At 35.9% G+C, this 23,181-nt stretch overlaps 1 protein-coding gene across 3 annotated transcripts; it reads right to left on the bottom strand.

Moving 5' to 3' along the window:
* Nucleotides 1-841: 841 nt before the first annotated feature.
* FERMT3 (FERM domain containing kindlin 3) lies at nucleotides 842-20,109 on the bottom strand. Of its 3 annotated transcripts, none has more exons than XM_072421472.1 (15): nucleotides 19,552-20,109; nucleotides 13,511-13,690; nucleotides 11,451-11,684; nucleotides 11,236-11,361; nucleotides 9,050-9,221; nucleotides 7,677-7,779; nucleotides 7,448-7,555; nucleotides 6,996-7,130; nucleotides 5,892-5,941; nucleotides 5,642-5,766; nucleotides 5,241-5,347; nucleotides 3,880-4,083; nucleotides 3,635-3,759; nucleotides 2,198-2,339; nucleotides 842-1,784 (listed from the first exon to the last, which is right to left on the bottom strand). In XM_072421472.1, the coding sequence occupies exons 2-15, from the start codon at nucleotides 13,668-13,670 to the stop codon at nucleotides 1,605-1,607; spliced, it is 1,971 nt and encodes a 656-aa protein (XP_072277573.1). In that variant the 5' UTR covers nucleotides 13,671-13,690; nucleotides 19,552-20,109; the 3' UTR covers nucleotides 842-1,604. The 3 variants fall into 3 exon arrangements, with proteins under 3 accessions (XP_072277573.1, XP_072277572.1, XP_072277571.1); XM_072421471.1 differs by lacking the exon at nucleotides 19,552-20,109 and adding an exon at nucleotides 15,589-15,727; XM_072421470.1 differs by lacking the exon at nucleotides 19,552-20,109 and adding an exon at nucleotides 15,585-15,721.
* Nucleotides 20,110-23,181: the final 3,072 nt, after the last annotated feature.

Genomic DNA, 23,181 nt, shown 5'->3' with positions numbered 1-23,181 from the left:
GACAGGAAAATGTCTAAGGCTGATTTGCCTTTGTTCTCTGTCCCAATGACAATAGCCACCAAAACACATATACATGGTCAATGTCCTAATCTGGACACCTTCCTCTCTCCTCATCTTCATTCTGTAGTTCACAGAAGTAGGGAGGGCTGCTATCCCCGCCTGTGATTTTAATACAGTAGAAAGCAGACAGGAGCTCTGGAGGATTCCTTTTGTTTTTTCTAACATACAATTTAAAGTGTGCCTACAGCCCAAACTTATTTTGTTTTGGGTAGAGTAAGTAATAGTTAATAAAAATATCTCAAGTTTTTTTTATTAATCTTTTTGTCCATAGAAGGCATTTCAATTTAGTTCCTGCCAGTTGTCACAAAAGCAAGTGTCCCTGTTGGAAGATTTTCAATTGCCACCTGTTCTGGTGATAATGATAGCCATCACAAATATAGAGAGTGAATTTTCCCAGCCGAGACACAGACAAAAGAAACATGGGTGTGATTCTGACCCCTTTCCACCAAATCCTAAAAAACAAATTTAACTATTTTCCAAATCATATTATTATGTTCTTACAATCTTTGTGAACAAGACAAGGCAAACACAATAGCAAACATAGAACAAATCATGACACTTTAGTTATGCAAGTCTAATGCATATTATTCAGGTTTACACAGTACTTCACAGCTTGGCATAGTGCTGAACATCCCCCAAGTATCGAGCTGTTTTTGGCCCCATTCCTAAAACTGTTTATATTGATTGACTATTAAATCTTCACTTTTTTAAACCAAGTTTACTATTGCTTGGTTGAAAATAGATATCAGAAAGCCTGCATTGATTCCTTAAACAAAGTGAATGCATACCTTAGGACACCTTTATTCCATTGTGTATACACGATATAGGACTTTGTTATGTTCTGCAGGAAAACTGTTACATTTGTTTATGTTGGCACATTTTGTTTATGGAGAGGTTCATTTAATTTTCTAGTTGTCAAAGTTTTATTTGCAGAGTCAAATTTTAATAAAATTTTAAAAAGAGTTTAAACCCTAATCAACAATAAAAGCACAGTATGAGTTACATAAGAAGTTCTGGTGACATACACGTTTAGTACTGTATGTGGAATATTTGGTGGATTGTAGAAGTAGTGCTTGGCATAGGTCCTGTCCATTCTCTCATAAGGTGAGGAATACCTACACAGCTTCTGTGTTGTGCAGTTTTTTATTTTCCATTTATTTCAGCATTTCTTGCAGACTCGAATATTTACTGTTTTTCATAAATATTTTGCAACGCTGCCTTGGACATCTTCACTTGTTAGCCTTCACTGCTCCATTGTGAAAGACTGTGTGGTCCATGCCCTAGTAAAGTTTGTATGGAAATAATCCAACTTAATTCAAAATAAGCCAAAAATGCAAAGGTGTATAGAATTGACTAGAGATTTGTAACTGAGCACATGGTATATTCATGGCAAGTATAGTAAACAGACATATTAAGTTCTACAGCTTTACCATATCAGAAGAAAATTTGAAGGTGATAGTGAATACGGTAGAAAATGCTGGTTTGCATTGCCATCTAGAACTATTTTACACAAAACAAATCATTATTTGAGAACACATAAATCATTATAGAGCCTCATGGCCACCAGTCAGTTTATGGAACAACTCTTCGTTGAGACCCTTAGATCCAGCTTTAGCTCGTGTTGACATAAAGATGTAGCCTCCTATGTATTCGTGGACAACTTTGCAAGGTGCAGAGACACAGGTAAAGGCAACATTGATGTTCTCCGTGAACTCAATAGAAACCTAGAAAACAGCAAAAAGCACAGATTTGCAATGTTTTTTTTCTTTGGAAACCATGACATAGCGAACGTAAAAAAACATTAGATAACTATATAGGGAAGCTACCAAGAAACAATTTATGATTTTATTATGACAAGCTAACTTGCTCTGGGTATTCCAGTTTCCTCCTACATTCTAAAAACATGCAGCTAGGTTAACTGGCTTCCCCCCAAAATATGTAAAACATATAACTATGAGAGGGACATTAGATTGTGAGCCCCTTGGAGTAACAGCTAGTGACATGACTATGGACTTTGTAAAGTGCTGCATAATATGTTGGTGCTATATGAATACTGTGTAATAACAATAATACCAGAATTATTTTAAATTATACTTGATTAATTTAATTGGAATTGCACGTTAGTTGGCTTGCTTACCTGCCTGATGTCCCAATTAACATTCCACTGCTTCATATTATTGTACATCCAGGTTTTCACCACATCTCCAACATTCAGGTCAATTCTAATTAAGCGGTTGCTGGCAATTCCCAGAATTTCATCCCGGCGAGCACCTTTAAACCTATTGATTCACATACAGAAAATATACTTTCAAAACAGAGTATTTCAAAGGACACGTCCATGTCTTTTTTGATGTGGACACTGTTTTATAGTATTGTTTTATAGAGTTGATTCTCTTACAAGCAACAACAGTACCCTATCATTATACAGTGTACTAATATCTCTAACATTTTATGCACTGATTATTACTGGCTTTTCAGCACTGGATTAAAATGACACAGGGCCCTAGGCAGGATTGCAATTTTGGGTCGCCAAACTGACAAACTTTCTTACCTACTTACAAACTTTTGTGTAACACCTATGTATCCTTTATCTTTAACTCTAGGGTATTTATTTCCTAAGAAAAAGGGCTGAGAGGGCATTTGTCACAGGGGGCTCTTTTCAGAAAAGTAGGCCTGGAGCAATGAAAAAGAAAGATTGGCGAAGCACCTCATGACAGGGATGAGAAAGGAAAGGCACGGTATATAAAGCGGTTAAAAAAGTTGTGGGGATAGCAAAGGAGTATGGGGTGATTAGGTGTGGTTAAGGGGAAAAGTGGAGTCAAGGGAGACAAAATAAAGTAAGGAAGGAAAGGTGGGATGATCAGTTTGTAAAAAGAAAGGGAGAAGAGAATTTGATCACCCTCCCCTTTTGTTTGTCAATCCTAAGTGAGGATTGAAGTGGGTGGAATGAATGTTTTTGTCATGGGAACAGGGGTTGCTGGTCCAATAATGGAGGTAATGCTGGGTAAAGCAACATAGGTATGAGGTTTCTGTTTAAGTGGAGCCTCAGGTGACACATGGCTGTCAGGAAGACCAGGGAAGCTGTGGATACAGGTACCGTTGTCCCTGAGGCGGTGTGGTAGCAGCTGGGGGCCAGTAAGAAACTGAAGTATCCACAGGAAGACAATCTGGTTGGGGTGTTGGTAATGCATGGACCTGCTCTATGCTAATTCAAATAGGTTGTTGGACAGTATGTTGTATTTGTTGTAATATTTGGTTATTAAACGGTAATTAAACAGCTGCTATGGCCTTCTCTACCCTAGTCATGGGAATTCAGAAATAGCTGAGGGACTGGTGAATTGGGATGGGATTAGTAGACTTTGCAGCAGAATGAAGGGGACAGATTGTAGAGATAATGTAAAAATAAGTTTGTGGCAGCTATAGTTGAAAAAACTATTGCTGGGTTGGTTTTATTATACATAACTGGACTATAAGTTCACAATTTGTGAAGTTACACTAATGGTAAAAAATGAAATTGCTAGGCATAAACAAAAAACACATTGATTGTAAAGTTATGAAAAAGAATATGACCAACCTTACAACAAAATATGATATTCCAAAGTCTGGTAAGGATTGCCAATCCTGAATGAAACGTAGTTTAGCTTCCACTAAAGAAATCTGTGCTATATTCTGATATGCCTCCAGGATACGAGGGGATAACTGAAGGTACAAAAAATATATTTTGTGATTGATGCTTCACATTTTCTCCTAACATAAAACTGCACATACAATACAAAGTATCATCAAATTACTGAAATTCAAGTTTTTTTTTCTATTCACCTGCTTAAGTTTGAGCTTCTTTTGGTAACGTGGCGACACCAAGGCAAGCATGTTTATGGATTCTGCTGCAGCGTTTTGATTAGATTTCTGGAGATCTAGGAAGGATAGAATGCTTTGTACTTCTGCATCATAAGAGGAGTCACCCATTGTTCTTCCTTTCGCTGCCAGGCGGGATCCAGCCATCCATCGAGCATATTGCTGCTCCTAAAACAAATTTTAAAAATTGTAGCGAGTAAGGATTGTACCATACACAATATGTAGTATGAATCTCTGTCTGTTATAAGTAGAGACGAGTGGAGGACTTAAGTGAAACCTATTAAGGTGGGACTACACTTCACAAATAAACAATTGTGAGCAGGCGGATTCTTGATTGTTGAAGGGACATGTGATGCAATGCTTCTTCGATAAAATAACATTGTCTGTTTGCATGCCAAGATCAAAAGTGCTTTCTAAGGCCCTCAGCAAAATGTTGTAAATTCCAATGAGTCCAACAAGGGTTTTAAAAAGATTGTCAAATGATTTTAAACTCAGTCATTCTACTGTAAGGAAAGTGGCACTCATTTTTAAATGCTACTTCGTCCAGGACTGGTAAGCCTGGCATATTCAGGCCAAGAGATGACTCCATGATGCTAACAGAAGTCTCTAGAAACCCCAACAAACAACAGTTGTTGTCAAAAAACATGCATCTACAACTAGAAAGAAGCTGCATCAATTAAAGATGCATCGATGGTGTGCCAGAAAAAAGGACATTTCTGTCCAAAAATGACATCAGAGCAAGACTACTGTATTCCATTGAACATAAAGGCAAAGACCAGGCCTTCTGGAACAATGTGTTATAGACTGATACATCAAAGATAAAGTTGTTTACTTTACATACCGAAGCATTTCAATAGATGGAATATTATTGTTTGATGTTGTTTTGCAGCTTCATGGTTTGGGTAGCTTGTACTCATCAAGTTAACTATGAAGTCTGCATTATTTTAAAGTGTGCTTAATAAGAATATGAATCCATCTGTCCAAAAGTTAAAACTGGAGAAAAATTGACTGTTTAACGTAACAATGACTATGCACTGGCAAACCCACTAAAGAATGTATTATAAATCAGAAGGTTATTATTAATCCTAATAAAAGCCTGTAATTGAATCAAATTGAAATTTGGTAGGCCTTTCTTGGCTCAAGAATTGGTTCATAATAAATCAAAGGTGATTCCATCACAGACCTTTAAAGGCTTTTACACCCTAAACCCCCCCCCCCCCCCAAAAAAAACAAATTTAAATTTACATAAAAATTTAAGTTGTTACGTACTTGGTTGGTCTTATTAGTAGGCATGGATTTCTACCAGAGTGAACAGTGAGACTTACATTTTCACATCGCAGGTAAACTTCATTCATTCCTTCTGGAGAAGGAACCAGTAGTCTAATGCAGAATTTTTGGGAAGCAACATTAACCTCTGGAATAACTTCACATCCTAGAGAAGCAGAAAGTTAGAAAAAATAATAATAATGCTAATTAAATTGTTAAAAAAGTCATGGTCTTGGCTGTTTTGTTTTTAGGATAAACTGGAAGGAACTTTCCATTACTCCCTCTAGTGTGTATCATAAACCGTATGTTGACATTGTATAACATGGATTAAAAACAAACCTCCTATTACTAGATTATTTACAACTTCCTAGCAATTAAGTATTTACATTATTAGAATCCAAACTATATTACTCAACAGAAGAGATGACATTTGTAAGGGTTTACTTTTCTTTTTTATTACCTTTTAGAGCCAGCATGATTAGAGGCTCACCCCTGGCCTCTTCTTTGCTTTTATAACAAGACATGTTGGTTCCTTTCAGCATCACCCAGTTCTGTTTATAACCTTTCAGAGTCATTTTTCGTGGCCTAGGAGTAATATTACATGTGGTTTACATGACTAAAAGTTTTTACTGCAGGCAGTGGTATGTATAGAACACATGTATACAATACATATGATCAATATAGTAAATTTTTATCGAACACATAGTCACCTAAATACTCGCAGATTCTCTTGAAGTTCTGGTTCAAGCTCAATGCCTTCCTAATAAAGGGAAATATCAATTATTATTATAAATATTATCATTATCTAGTAAAAAAAACTGTCCTTCAAAGGGGCTCCTAATCTAAAGTCTATACCATAGTCATATACCATTACCATATTTCAATTAACCTAACCGCATGTTTTTGGAATGTGGGAGGAAACCAGTACCTGGATGAGAAATCAACGCAAACATGGGGAGAACTGGGCAAACTCCATGCAGATAGTGCCCTGGCAAAGATTTGATCCTGAGACCTAGTGATGCAAAGGCCAGAGTGCTAACCACTGAGCCATCATGCCCCCCTCAATGTAAACATACATAAGACTGATAATTATGTTATTTTGTCACAGAAGCAGATGAGACAGAAAGGTTACTACAGTTTTATAAAAAGCTGCAAAATGTGTAACTTTAACTTTAGCCAAGAGTTCATTTACAAAGAATGATGACATCAGAAAAAAGTCATCCTACAGATTGATGAGGTTTTGTTTGTGGAAAACAAATGCCTTCAATCATCATTGCCTGTTATCTCTCCTTGAAATATGTTGTGGGATTGGTTATAATACTGTCAGTCATCTCATAATAGACATTTGTAAATTACTTCTATGCATAATTTTTTACAAGTCAAAAAATGATGCCTTGTTTAGGCAGATGCGCACCAGAATTGTATGTTGTAAATGGTGTGCTTCTATAAAATGTTGTATTCTGATATATTAATGACAAAATGCACTGCTATACAAATAAGATATTGGTTGCATATGCACAAAAATATAGTCAAACTCCTTCCATATCCTTTCCATTCACAGCATACAGCATCACTATCCCTTTATGGTAGATCCTTGAGTGCAGGGTTTTTTACCTCAAGGAACATTCTTCTTAAAATCAAACTACACACAGCTTAGGACTGCAGCATCCCAAGAAGTACTGAAACTGATGAGGAGGTGAAAAGTGGCTCATATTGTTCAGTAATTTGTATATTACTTGAATTTATTGGGACTAACTATGAATGGTTTTCTCTAAATGTCAGCAGACACTTTGGACAGCTAACTTCTAACTTACCAATGCTTCGCTAGCAGTAGATGCCTCCATTTTGACTTCAAGATGTGATAGTGCTTCATCTAAATCCTGTAGAGCAGGATCATTGGGCAAATGCATGCAATTGTCAGCGTTTACTGACAATTTATTCACATGATACTGTATTTAAGAAAACAGAAGAGTAACAGTTTAAACCATTGTTCTAATATAATTTTATATATTTATATTGACAAAGATTATGTTCTTTTCTGCTATACCCTCACTCGTACCTGCCTACCAATTTACCAAATAAATTCACGACAAGTACATGTCTTCATCATCATTCTTGGGCCATCCATTTGTAGACAAACTAATAGGTTGGTGTCTATATTCCAACAACAGCTAACATTGAATTTTTGTCTCCTGAATATATGTAATGATTAATACCCAAAAGTGGCAACAAAATACTAATTACTAATGACAAATAGGTTAAATACCTGAAGTGCAGCAAACACCATCATTTCCTCTTCTGTGCATTCTGTTTCCTCTAACAGCACTGCCCAACGAGCTTGCTCAAAAATCAAATTAATCCGGACAGCATCCATCTAAGGAGATGTTAAAAAAAACTATTACCTTAGTTTGTCATTTTTTTCCAAAGTTCTTTACACCCACTGCTGTAAATATTTTTTTCTTGCCAACATGTCTACAGTATACAATTTTTCACACCTTTGGGTCCAAGTCATGAAAAGTGAAATATTTAAACCGCAACCACAATCTGTCTCCTTCTTGAACCCCCTGCTGCATTAAAGATTTGGACGAGTCAAGCCACCTGTAAACCACAAAGTGAGAATGTTTACTGATTCTGCTCCATTTTTGTGTCTAATTAGCAACCTTTTTGTCCTCAGTTTATGAGAGATCTGTTAATTTAAGAGATTCTTTTGGAAACCAGTGCTATGGGGACTCGTTTGGCTTTTTACATACATTAAACATAACACTGATGTTTTTGCTTTATAACACTGATGTTTTTGCTTTACAACGTTTATATGGTAAACACATTAATCAATTAGTTGTGTATGCCTATGGGCCTGTTTATAAAGGGGTGAATAGGCTATTCACAGGAAATAAAAATGTGTACAATAACACTTTTTCAGCCTGATTGCCACTTTTATAATAAACACCACTTTGCATATAGATGTCCTGATCAGCTGTTATAAAAGGTATATAATAAGTATAAACCTTCATTCTTTTCCACTTTTAGAAGCCTTCTTTTCCACTTTTAGAAGATCATCGGAGAAAAAATAATTTGCTACCATTCCCACAATGAAACTATGAACGCACTAATCAGGTTTCTGAAAATAAAAATAAAAAAGTGCAACATTTTTTGCTCTATGCCTTTTTATAGATAGGCCCTGTGATAGTGGAAAGGGATATTAAATGATTGTCAATTCAGTTATTGCACTGTAATGAATATACAGTAATAAATTACGGTATATTTTTTAATATATCTGTCCAGGTCTGGCCAGCTCAGCATATTCAAACCAAGAGATGACTGTCTAATGGTAAAGGAAGTCTTCAAGAAATCCAAAATTTGCTAGATGGAGGTTTATGCAAACAAAACCTGAAAACTTATTGTAAATGAAGAAAATGAAGTTTTCAAAAGTTTCTACAGATCAATGTCAGACACTTGTGCGAAGTTATGCAAAATACCTATGAAAAATAACTTATGTTAGGGTGGCATAACCAGGTAAAAGCTTATTTACATGTTTTTGCAGTATACCTTCACATCTCCTAATATTTTTATTGATTGAAAAGCCAAATTTTCTTTGTGTTTTTGTTCAATTACAACACCTTTACCTGTAGGTACTGTTTTAATAAAGGTCTAATGTTTGTCTGTTTAAATATGTTAAACAAGATAAATAAATTATTTGGGGTGAACAAACATTTTGTTTTACTGAAGTTTCTTCAAACATTAGTACATTGAAAATAATTCTTTCTATTCTGCAAAATTCAATTATATGTGTCGCGTAGGTTTTACTAACAGTAGGAAGTTACATGGTTTCAGAAAATGAAAACCATAGAAAATTGACCATTCTCCATACCTGGCATGTATTGCTGATTTGTCAACCACTGTTGTTGGTTTGTATCTTTTCTGTACATCCTCAGGCGTGAGTCCAGTGCGGCAGACAGACAGAGCTTTGTAACACTCTTGACCCTCAGGACTGCCCATGAAGTGTGAAGGAATTCCCCCTACTTGTACCTGCGTTGTATTAACTGAGATAAAAAGAAGAAAATGCAAATTAGATGGGGAAGTGAATAAAGGGAAACTATAACTAATTTGAGGAAATGTTTATTGTGTAAGTGAGAAAGAAAAGATTCCCAAAGCAACATTTATGACTGACTAATGCTCATAGGCAAAACTGTCCTTATCTGCAAGTATAGAAAAATACCTGTTGATCTGCCAGAAATAAATCAAAGTCCTGTTCTGGGCTGACAACACACGGCATTTTTGTAAAGCAGATGATGTCATTCTCTCCTGGCTGTCTTTTGCTAAACATTTCATCCAGTCTCAGATCTCACAGCATTAGAACCAATCATTTGGTAGTTCAAGACAACTAAGATAACAGAGGAGTGATCCTAAAAGTGCACATAAGTGCACAAAGTACAATAGCTCTAAATTTCTGAGATAATAATTTTTTAATAATTATTGAACAGATATAACAAAACACTTTCAACGGTTTATTTAACAAAATAAAACAAATAGGATTTTTTTAATAGTAAGGACTTACAAAAATTTAAAGCTAAATCATTCTAAAAATGCATGCTGCATGACTGCTTTTTGGATCCATGGCTTCAAACTATCTTGTCCACTGACCGGAAGCAATTTCATGTATCAGGGAAATCTGAGGAAAGCCAGGTGTTTGTATCTTCATACTGTTTCTGGGTTAGTAACCTTAAAGTATTGAAACAATAGGATCGGGCTGACATCCAGGTAACTAGCCTTTGCAAAATAAGTATTGACTGCATGTTGTTTTATGGTTATCTTATATAAAATTTTTCTTTTTAATATTACAATATTTTAACCCAAATATTAGTGGTCAATGGTGTACCCAGCATTTGGCAGCTGGAACAGATTATGAACACCGAGCACCCCCCCCCCCCCCCCACACACGCTTTAAATTTTCAATAATAGCTTTGAAATTTAACGAATACACAGGCAAAACAGTACTGTAGACAATAAAATTTTCTTTACCTAAATGTTTTTTGTATGTGTGTAAAATATAGTTAAATAAAGGTTGATTAATGCACCACAGTAAAAAAGGGGACATTATCTGCAAGCCCAGGTAAATAAATGCTATTATTTTATTACAGTGTAAATAGCAGGTCAGAGCCAAGGATAATAACAAGGATAATACTGACATGCTAAATAAAATAAAATAAAATGTTTTATTGGTAACTCACATGGTACACCATGGTGAAATATACAGAGGATAGAGGCATGCTTTGATGGTGATAGGCCCGCAGAGGACTTATTATAATCATAGTAATAGGATCCTTTAAGCAGCTGTGACTTCAAATACGCAACACAAAATGGCTACCCTGAATAAACAGGGGTTTCAAATGGGCAATTTTGTAATCAATGTACAGCCAACAATCAGTTTACAATAGATTGTCAATTGAGTCATAGATAGAGTCAATTGTGACAATATGTGGGTAAGAAGTGCCCAAACTTGGCAATATGTGGACGCCAACAGGCAATAATAAAGAAAAAAACTCTTCCACAGAAGGCTGTTTCCTCATAATACCTCCTTCTATTGAATTCATTTGAACCCTTCCTTCTATTGACTGTATCTTGGCAGACCTCAGATACAGCAGTGCCCAGCAATGTTGGAAAATCCCTCCTAAATCTTCTCCTCAGTTGTCAGCTGTGTCATGTGATTGGAAATGAGGAGAAGCTCTGAGGTCTTACAAGGCTATCGTGGATGGTGCCACAAGTAGTTCAGCAGGGGTTGCAGTCCTAAAGTACTCCCAACATGGCTGCACTCACTCACTCACATCACTGGGATTGGTAAAACAAGAAACATTTCTGTGTAAAAAAAAGGAATCCTAACAGAGGGGTCTGGCTTTGGGCACCAAGAGTTGTGCGTCTACAGAATTCATTGATGTAAATTGTATTAGTTAGGTTATTGGTGCAGGCTTTTGTATAAATTGTTCAGTAAAAGTGCAGTAAATTGGCATTATCATTCTACTTATGTACAGTATGTACATATATGTGTTATTTCCTTACAGTTTGAAGGTTGGAAGGATGTAAGGTCAAAAATCTCCTGAGTCACTGGGTCTTTTTCTTTCTTCTTCTTTTTTTCTCTTTCTTCTGGTGCTTTTAGAAAAGAAAGCTCCTCTGGATGTCTGACACCTGGTGAGAGCAGATCTAGTAAATCCCTGGGCAAGGCTAGATCTAAAATGTCTATAAAATATTATGAAGCCTTTCATTAGGTCACTTACCTAGAACTTTACAGACTTCAGCACAGGAACTGAATGTGGTGCCAGAAAAACAAACTCTGATCCTAAGTGAACGCTGGTTAGGCAAAGATAAGATAACTGGTTTGTGTTGCGGCATGAAGAGGAGAAGGGCATCTGCCTGAATACCATATTTGTCCAAGGTCCAGTTTGTTTTCAGAAGCCACTGACGTTTTTGTTTCCACCACAAAGCATGGTCAGACCAGTCTCTTGAAATACCTACATTAAGACACAGCAAGAAGGATGCATCAACAAAATGAAATCGGACAAAAGTATAAGTATGTCTTTCATTACTCCTGGACCTGTGAATATAATTTATATATAGGTATAAGGGCCCTTAATCTAATGTAGGTATTTATTAGAATTTATAGGAATAATGTTCCTTAAAGCCCACCAACACCTCCCTCTGCAGCACTAAGGCGTCTATACAAGATCCACATAGTTTTATTTAGTATTTACACATTTTTGTGACTGGATTTGATTGATCAAACATTGAAACTTGTTGAAACAGAATGAGACCCCTTAGAGCTCTAATCAAACAGTACTCTATTAATATATTTCATAACTATGGTGTTTTGGCTGCAGTTGCAAAATCTTTAAAAGCATTTTTTTAGCCAACTGGGCACAGTAGCTGCAGAGATTTCAATGGACTGCCCATTAAAGATGGTCGAGCATACAGTAGACTTATTTTTTACAGCCGGTTCGGGGAAAGAGCTGCTGGGCTGCTAGCCACCAAAATATAATATAATCGGAGCTTTACATTTGTATTAATGCAAAACAGCTAATTAGTAATTAGAAACTGAGACTGCTAATCACTTTTCACTACAAAACTCAGTTACTTTACACTGCATCCAGTATTTTTCAGCCCATTCTATAAATGTAGTCCGTAGTGTGAAGCCTGCAGTACTTTACATTGTTTTGTTTGGTAAACGCAACTGAGAACTTCATGATTGGATGAGACATTGGTCACATGACTTGAAAGGGTCATGCGACCAGACTCTTCAGATTTTCTAATTTGTTCCATTTATTCAATTTTATAAATGGGTCAAAGTAATCAAGGCAAGAGAGAGCTTTAGCAAAATGTTTATCATATTTCTAGCCAAAGACTGAAAACTGTGATTCTGTGCTTATTAAAAAAGTTAAAGTTGAATTATTATTATTATTATTATTATTATTATTATTAAACAGGATTTATATAGCGCCAACATATTACGCAGCGCTGTACATTAAATATGTTTTCAAAGCAATGCCCTTATTGCAAATTTGCACTAAAGACAAAAAGTTTTTTTTTTATTGCATATTGCATACAGTTTGCATAATCCAACATTGTGGTTCATGTGTATGTGTGTATTATTTGATGTGTTTTAAAACATAGATGGAAAGTGCCATAGAACCTGCAAAAATGTACCAAAACATATTACAATGCCATTAAAAGGCATGTTATTGTATTCTGGGCATTGCAATCCTTAAGTCTTCCAACTGTGATCTACAGAATATTTGATGATATTTAGATTTTCTGCTTACACTGGCAGGAGAAAAAAATATAGAACAATTGCAACAACCTAAATTAGAAAAAACAGCAACAAGTAAATGATTTTATGTTAATGTATACTCTTTTTAAGTAAAGTTATATATTATCAATACATTTTATTTTGACAGTACATGATAGAAGTAGTGTTTTATACAACCCAGCATAAGGTAAGTTTTCACACTTTTGCTGTAAAAAAAAACAACCTTCGGTGTCATGGCTTGTCTGATAATAGTTTCCTGTGCAGAGTCATACTGTCCATTTTCTGTTCAGCTTCTGCTATATTCTTTGCCTTTGTGCAAAATATATATTTATCTATATCTTCCTCTTTTTTATCCCTTATGTTATTTTGGTGCCTAAACTGTCAGCTGCTGACAGGAATGGCAGGAAGTGCACAACCGCATAGCAGGCCTGGGATAAGCTGATTATATTAGAAAGAACATTTGTATATCATATCATAAGATAACAGTGGTAACATAAGTTTGAAATTGTAGAAATGTTACGGGTTATGACAAACCTGTTTTTTCCACCACTTGCAGTATGACACCTCCAATGTGTGTTTCGCCAGTCACACGAAGAGTCACTGGATCAGCATCTTCCCCTAGGTCCTCAATATGGACCCTCAGCTCCCAGGACGAATCTATGTATTCTCCACTGGATGTCTTAATTCCAGCCATTCTTCAGTCCACCTGTGCCTCTAAAAAATACAGTTTACTTAAATTATAGTGGAGATAAACAACGCAATGTGCATTAGTGAGCATATTTTTAATTTTTTTTTGCAGGATTACCTTAAAACAAGCTTATTTACACATGTTTACATGCTATCTCTCCTATTATATTTAATATAAAAATATAAGGATTAGTAGTTGATCACTCTAGGCCTGCATAAACTGCTAGAATACGATCTCAGCCTTTTAAAGTACTATTTTTTTTCATTATTGGCTCATAGACATGTGGTACATTGTAAGAAGTAGTAGTATTGGAAGGGAGCACCACAGAGGTATTATCAAGTCTAGTTCATCTTAATTTGCTGCAGTGTAAAGCCCTTTACAGACATCAGATGAGTATTGGTGGAAATTAAATGATGTGGTAGTTGCTGGAAATGATGGAAGTGGAGGACTGATGAAAATGCTAAGGAACTGCTGTACACATGTCATTAGCACAACTCATTTTGGGCAAGATTTAGGTGACTTGTCTATAAAGTCACAGGAGTACCCAACACATTTCAGTCTCCCCTGCACCCCTTTATCAAGGCAGATTGATGGCAACTGATACAATTTCTAAATTATATATGAAAAAATAAATAGACTGTATAATATAATGTTAACTTTTAAAATCTGGTATATATAAATATTCCAGTAGAATGTAAAGAATATAACATATATATACATATTTTTTAAACAATGTAATATACAATTTTCAGATTCTTTAGTGAGCTTTTTGGGGCAGGGTCCTCTCCTCCTGTATCCACTGTCTGTATTACTCTGTCATTTGCAACCCCTATTTAATGTTCAGCGCTGCTTAATATGTTGGCGCTATATAAATCCTGTTTATTAATAATAATAATATTAATAATAATAATATTAATAAAGGCACCTACTTTTACCTTTGGAAAGAGGCTACTAAAAATGTGGAATCCTCTCTCATGGAAGCTGATTTTGGCCAGCCTAATAGATTGTGTAAAAACAGTCTGGATTTGACTGCCTTTAAAGATAATTTTTCTCTGTTATAGCAAATTGGACCATACATAATAATTGTTTTGTCTTCCTCTGGGTCAGTTGGAGGCTTAGGGATATATGAACATTTTTTTCCTTTATGTGTTTTTTTATGTATTGATATGTACCCCAACTAATTACGCTCATATGCTGTTACACAAAACACTTTGTAAAACATTTGCTATTTTAAAATGTATTTCCTGAACTGTGCTTACAACACCTGCAGTCACAGCTGCCCCATTTCCTTGCCCAACATAGCGAATGCTGCCCTGTAAAAACTGCAGCAGTTTTTTTTTTACAAAAAATGTGCTTGCACTAAGTTATGTGCAGGACAGGAAGTATGTGATCGCAGCTTCATCCTAAACTCGACATAAATTTTTACAAAAAGACTATGCATCAGTTTTGTAACAATGAATTTATTGTACAGCGCTGCGTAATATGTTGGCGCTATAAAAATCCTGTTTATTATTAATAATAATAATAATAATGTATAAAATTGTAATGTATGCATTTTTTAATTATAAATCTATTTATAATCTAGTTATCATAAATTTATTATGTTATCATATTTTAGTTTTAACAACTGGCATGATTCTTTTACTGATTTACAATGTCTTATCTTTATATCTTATTCTCAGCCAAAATGCTAGCCCCTAATATCTAACTACCCCTCCTCCTAACAATAAAACTCTTAAACTTCACCCATCCCTAAATATTACCCTTAACCCGAACCCAGCTCCTAACATCAATGTAATAATCTGCTAAACTTTTACAGGCTAAAAATATATATAGTTCATAACATAATTTATTCCAAATTTAGGTCTATTTTTTTGGCCACCATATCAATATTGATAATGTAAAAAGGAACTTTCTTACCTACCAAATGATTTAAATTGCTGTGCAGCTAGTTTTAGAATCCAAGCAACCCTGAAGGATAGCAGCTACACATCATGGGAGAAAACATTCTTCACTTGTCAGTAAAGGAGCAGCAAAAGGCTCATGCAATCCTCTTACACTTCCTGTTCACTGTTAGCCCATGTGCACTACAGAAAAAAGGAGTGGCTCCTTTTTGTCAGTAGGCTGACATCAGGACAAATTTAGCTACTTACATTAGTTTCTTTAAAAAAGACTATATGTATACACCCATATACATGTAGTATATTGCATATAGATCTGCTGGTAAGATTTCTTTTTCAACTTTTCCATTAATTATTCTTGCAGTAACAGATTTTCTGTCCTTTGGTGACAATGCTTACAAACTGCATCTATAGATGAGCAGCTTTCTTACGCTAGGCTGCTCACTCCTGAATTGGACTACACAGTACCTTCTTCGCTCATCATCTCCAAAACATGAGGTGGAGGTATAATTATCAGAAAATACCTGATAATGCTCCTTGGGTTTACAGTGAAACACAAGAAGTTACCAGCTTTGGAGTTCTGGCTGGACCAACAAGTATCTTTTGTACTTTTTTTATTTAAAAGAGATAAAATATTTAGGACATGTATTTTAGAGATGTGATTTATAGTTTTTTCTACTTTTGTTTACATCTAACATTTTTTTTGTTTTGGATAGAGAAGGGAATGCGTCCCACTGGGGAAAATATGAAACATATGCTCTGAGATAGATGTCACTAGAAAATTTTCTCTTTCTTCCCGCTTCAGTAGTAGTAGTCACCAGGACCAGTGAATCTCCACAGACACAGACAGCAATAAAATCCTTAGTAACCTTTGCAAGAAACAGTCTAAGGCACTAAGACACAATACCACAAAAAAGTCACAGACTGCCCAATCAAAAATGAACAGGTATTGTGATTTCATGTGTTTTGGACACTAATGGAATGGAACTGGACAGAGGTTCAAATCCTCCAATGTTTAAAAACTGTCTATAAATATACTATAATTATTTTTAAAAACTACCTGCAGCTGTATTTTTACTATATCTGATTGGAATTTAGTTTATGTTGTGCTTTGTTGTTCAAAATGGCAAAATTAATAAATACTTTGATAGGACATAGGAAGTGGCATGCATGGAGTAATTCTTCCAGGTTGCAATGTGACCTTTTTGGCCAAAGTGAGTAAAAGGTGTATTTCCTTATTATGATGGGCCCCCTGGTGCCTACAAGTTGAACTGCAAGCACAGGATTCACCCTTGATTAAAAAACAGGTCGGCAGGATAATTGTATGGTTCTTTTGCAGATTGTCCAAAACTCTGTTAGCTCTCTGCACATTTTAAACCATATAAATCAGATAATGTTGCAATGATTTTATGCTGTCATTTAAATCCTAAAATTACTTCTAAGCAAACGATACAAAATCTCTCATACCATGGGGTGCCACTGAAGCCAAGCCAAGAAGATAATAATTTTTCCGTTTATTTATTCTACATTGCCAAGTTGCTACCATAGCTTAAAAAAATAAAGCTATAGTGCTGTCCTTGGTAGTGATATGCTTCTGATTTCGGAATTCAACATTACTGGAGTCATGAGTGGAGAACATTCAGCCCTTGTCAGAGAAACAGCGTTGTCCACCATCAGACTCCATATATTTTTGAAAGGAGCTGAATTCGACTAATTGGTGTGGCAGTGACTGTGGCCACTAAATGGTGGACTACAGTAAAAGCAGGTGTGATTTTCTTTTTTTCTAAAATACTCTGAATGAATGACTGTTGATTGTTGGGGAAGAGGGAAAGACAGTTGTTGGCGGTAAGGGTGAAGCCTCAAGTCCTAACATCAGTGCTGCATACACAGGCATGCTGCTTGGACTAGGAATTAGTGTTCACTGAGATGAATATGAAGATTTACTTAGAGGAAGACTGCTGGGAATGGATGAGGAAGATGAATATGTGGTATTATTCACAATGTCAGATTCATCCTGCATTAACTGTAAAGACAAACAAGTTTGTTGGTAATGTCAATCAGCCTGCTGCTTCTTTTTAGAAAATTGGGAACCTCATTACGTTATCATTGTTTATTCAACTTTTGTAACCTCATCCAACACTTTTAAAGTTATGTTATGTTATAAGGTGACGCTAGAATGTTTTCAAGTGGTACTTTCATTATTAATATTCTTTATAGTCAATATTAACTTATTCCACAAAAGTGTAGCAAATACACATTTTGTCAACAAAAAAACTTAAAAAATTTTACTCCTGTGGACATTTTTTTTTGCATTAGAACTTGAAAAAAAAAACAGTAATACAAAAGATAAACCTAGCTACACTATTAAAGCAACTGTTATAATACATTTTTGAAGTTTTTCTTTGACAAAATTTGCTTTGGTGAGTGACCATTTGCATTTGCATTGAAATGTTCACCATGATAACAATATAATAACTTATTAACTTACCAATTTATTTTTAGGAATAAAAACAGGTCACTACGGTACTTAAGTTAAATAAACACATAAAGTACAAGAGAAAGTTCGCCCCGTTTGTTCCCCTAATTTTGGTAACTTTGACTTTCAGCAGATGCTAAACTATCCCTGCCTGTTACCCCAAGCACATAACGGTAACAGAGTAACACACTCTAAACCAGACCTCCTGTAGTTGTAGTTAACATTGTAACTGACTGTTTAAAGGTTTGACTAAAAATGACAGCCGAAGTACACAATGCCTGATATGGGGACACACGTGCAAGAATGTGCAATTGTGATTTATGATCACATGGTTTTATCAACAAAAATTTGATCACTATGTCAGAGCTGACATTTTAATCTAGGTGCCCCTGATATGCAGAAATACTTTTCTTAGAAAAAACAGATCTGGAATCTTTTAAAGAAGCATCCCTAAACCTCTTTTCACTTTCCCATTGAGTTCAATGCTAAACAACAAGATTTCTCCTAAATGTTCTGCATTGTATCTAAATATAAATTAAACCAAGCCCTCCAATTTTGCTCATCCCTAAGTGTGATTAAGAAGCATTACGACTGATGAGCACTTTGGCAGCACCAAAAAAGGAACCCACAGGGTTGCTTGGAAGACATTTAAGGCAGCATTGCGGAAGTCCACTGAAAACCAACTAAAATGGTGTGAACTGTGTTCAAAGTATAAATGTACAATTTAAACATGCTTGGGATATACATAGGCCCAAACTTTGACAGAGGGTGAACAGAAAATGCTGGTCTGATGGATCACTTGGTCTGACATTACTCCTATATGTTTCTGCATTTTACTTAATCAGAGCTGAATTCTTAACCTGGTAGAATAGTTCCATCATCATTCTTTATAAAATGATGTGGGATATCAGTAATGCTCATTACTATATCACATACAGCACAGGCACTGAAATAAAATAGAATAAGATAAAATAGGATAGATTGTCCAGATAATAGGAGCAGCTGTAAAGCTCCTCACTTATTGGCATCTCTAGCACAACCCTACATAGGAGGAAGGAACAAAAAAAAAATTGAAAAATAGTTTTTACTTAGACCTTCATAGGGTCTAGGCCCGGTATTGAAGGCCATACGAACTGATGGCTGGACATCAATAGTAGCATTCCAGGTGTAGATGTAAAATTGTTATAACTTTTTTTTTTAGGTGGGATTCTTAGTATCCTGCTGTCTTTCTGCTGTCTTAGTATTGCAGACCCTAAAGCACTCCACTACTACACTATGTAAAACTAAACATCATACATGTGGGAACATAAAACCAGTTGTAACATATTTAGCACAGTTTATACACTGCTTTAAACTTCATATCAGCTTAAGGTACATATTTGTAATGTTTGTGCTGGTCTTGTTTTTGTAATCTAATAAATTAGTATATTGTTGATGAATACAGTATTACTACATCACCCTTTAAACATCATACGCCATACATTAGGTTTAAATTAAAAATTTAGCTTACCTTATTTTTATTTTTTTTGTGGGGGGGGGGGGTTGTGTATCTATAGTGTAATTTCAGTTCCTCTGTTCAACTGAGTTTCTGAAGAAATTTGTTTGTGAACTCTCTGTCAGTGACATTACCGTTCCCTGTCCCCTCCCTTTCTTTCCGGTCCAGTTGTCCCACTCTTTTATTTTGTATCTGCCTTCTTCTATCATTTAGTTCTTGTTTTCTTTTATATTCATCTTGGATTTCAGTCTTGTGCATCAACCACTTCTGTTCCTATAATATGTTGTGTGTGGCGCAGTATTTCCTTTGTGGGTTTGCACCTTTCACACAGCCTTGTTACTTGATTGGTTTAATATATTTTAGTCTGTTTCAGTTTTCTTCTTAACCTTTCTTAGTATTGACTGGTTTCTTTTTGGATCCTTAAAGCCTGTTGCTGTCATCTGTCTGTGTTCAGCACTTTGGTATTCTCTTGTCTTGTCCCCAGCTTTTATATAAAGTACAGTTTTATCCACACCCCGGTTATTTCCAGTGTGCTGTGCTGCTCTGATCACCTCAGCTATTGTTGTGTGATAAAATACTAAACCCACACCAATTTTGTCTTCTTCCTCCTTCAGTTTCCTCTCTCAGCAGCACTTCTCCTTTACAACAACCACTAATATTTTAACAGAACACCATTCTAATTGTGACAGCTATGTGTCACCTATGCTGGTAATCAGCCGTGGTGCACATTTTCAACAGCCTCATTAGGCAGCTTCTCCCTTCTAATCTAATTTGTATATATGCCCAGAGATTATTGTTTAGGTGTGTTTTTTATCATAGCTATGTAATACATACTAGATTTCTTTTTAACTTTTTTTGCTTTTGCATCAGGCAGGAACAACTCTTCTTGAACATTAAACAGAATGGCTTAGATAGGATACCATAATATCTATGTAAAGTTGTCTTAGTCTGCTATCTCACTCCTTGAAAACAGAAATTATAACAGTGCAAAATAGGCTCTGAATTATTAGGCAGCAAAGGAACCCAATGTGCATTCAATAGCACTGTTGCAATGTTACGATGACATCCCATAAAACTGACTGATGAGCCACTTAGGCCTCCCTTGATATTGTCAAGTAATAGTGCCTCCTCACAGCACCCCACCTTCTCTAGGTATACTCACCGATCATTGTTTCTGCATGACCTCCCCACTGCAGGTATCTGGGTAAGTTTTGGTGTCGAACAATCTGGCAGCATACCATGCTTGATAATGTCCTTGACAAAATAAGAATGTTTAGATATTTAGACTAAGCATTGTAACATGGGGTGATCATATGCTACTTATAACCAAGCTTTGTACTCAAAAGCCCCAAAGGTGGCAGGGATGAACTCTCAGTTTGTCACATTGTCTCTTAAAGCATACTTTAAGGTGAGCAGCTTGATTACCAGGACCAGCATTGCCAGCATTGTACCTTTTAAGCATGCCAGTTAAAGGATGTGCTGCATTCCTAATTACTAATTCCTAATGTGCTGCATTCCATTAATAGTCTATTTTTTCTAGTCTTGGAGAGCTTTAATAAATCAGACCCATAGGTGCTGATTCATCAAGCAAAATTGGAAGTTCGCTCACGTGCGCGTATTCGCGATCCCACATTGGACCCCTTTAACCTATTTATCAACGGATTTTCAGCTCCCAAGAATAGGCTAGCGTATTTCCCCAACATTTATGAACTGAAATGATCTGGCGCTTCAAGGAGCGCATCTCCGGTAGCTTGACCCTAGCATGCATTAAAAGTCATTCTTTCCCTAGCAAATCATTCTTTCAAATGGTACACATCTTCCAGCTAGCCCTAAATGAAATGTATGATGTGATCAAATGTTTCAAACATATATATTAGCTTAGAAATAAACATATTTTTAAATGATCTAATGTGTTCAGGTTCTGAAAGAGTTAACTGATTTCAGCTGTCTACATAGGCGAATGCCTAAAAGCTTATGATGCCTGACCTAAGGATCCACATGGTGATAAATCCCTGAGTACTCTGGCAGGTGAGACCTCACTTTTGCCAGCAGACTAGATCATCCACCCACATTCTATACATATATAGATATCTATGATAAATAAATACATATAAACATATTTTTATACTATATTTATATGTGTATTTTCATATTTTTTATACTGTATATATATATATATATATATATATATATATGTCTTTTCATATTTAGGCTGGGTCTACACGGACTGTTTTAAAAACGCATGTAAACATTTCTGCCACGTTTATATGCGTTTTTATGTACTTTTACAAGCGATTTTAAGAAAGCTTCCATTGAAAACAATGAGGGCTTTTAAAAGCGTTTTTAGTAGGACTTTGGAATCTGGAAGTCCCTTTTAATAAGGAGACTCCCAGATCTCTACCACCCCACCCTAGGGAATGAGTACAGGGGTACATAAAACCCCTTACCCTTTCCCTGAAAGGGTAAAAAATATGAGTAAAAAATAAGAGGAGGCTTTGATGTTAAAGTAATTTATTAAATGAGTGTGTTTAGTGTAACTTTTAAACTTTTTTTTTTTACAGGTTATCTCTCAATGAAAGGGTAAATTCCACGGTTGCATTCATGTCATGAGCACAGCTGTGGGACTCCTGACAGTGTGGCACTAGGGGGTAAATGAGGATAAGTCTCCCCATTCACCTCTAGTGCTCCGTGATTGGCTGAGCAAATGGAAACCCTGTTGAAGGCTCAAGCATCATCAGGGATCCCCTTTGCTCAACCAATTACAGAGCACTAAACTTGAATGGGGAGACTTGTTCCTGTTCACCTCCAGTGCTAAATGAATGAACAGGGGATCCCCTTTGCTCAGCCAATCCTGGAGCACTAGAAGTGAATAGGGTAAATGTTTGGTGTGTTATCCTAATCTATGTTGCTACTTTTCATATTTTGCTTACCATTTAGCACGATAGCTGCTTTTGTTTTTTTTAAATTTGAATGTTTCAATGTCCATTTTGCAATTAAAAAGTCAATGTTAAAGAGAAACTAAACTAAAAACTGACAACAAAATACACTTACCTTCAATCCCGCAGGGCAATCTGATCCATCCGGGGGTGTCTTGCATCAGGTCCCACATCGTCCCGGCATCTGTCCTGGGGCCGGCTCCGGGCGTCGCCATCTTTGTATCTTTTCCCGGGTTTTTCATCCTACATCACCTGACCCAGGCACGAGATTGGGGGACATAGGATGGGAAAGAACTTGCGGAAAAACCCACTGCACATGTGTGAGATCAGCAAATTTTTCTCTTGGCATTAATAGGCTCCTTTTACAATGTTTCTTGGGCCATTTTTGAACTATTTTGGCTTTATATGGAAGTGTAGGTTTACATGTGTTTGGTGTGTATGAATTTTTTTTATTTTGTCCTGTAAAATTAAGTGGTGTCTGTGTGGTCTCTATGATTTAATGTGACCTTTTAGAAAATGTGTTTATTTCGAATAAAGTTGTTTTAAACATTATTTTATTTTTTATGTGATCTCCTTTACAATCTCCCAGGTAGTGTTGGTCGAAAAGCTCACTATTCGATTCGTCAGCTATTCGCTCGAATAGACCAAAATTATTCGGGTGGTCCATTAAAGTCAATGGGGGAAAAATTTGTTTTTTTTTCAGTACTGT

The sequence above is a fragment of the Pyxicephalus adspersus genome, chromosome 9 (assembly GCF_032062135.1).
Source record: "Pyxicephalus adspersus chromosome 9, UCB_Pads_2.0, whole genome shotgun sequence".
Classification (NCBI taxonomy): domain Eukaryota; kingdom Metazoa; phylum Chordata; class Amphibia; order Anura; family Pyxicephalidae; genus Pyxicephalus; species Pyxicephalus adspersus.
Note: the sequence above shows the minus strand (reverse complement) of the source record. Positions and strands in the feature narration are given on the sequence as shown.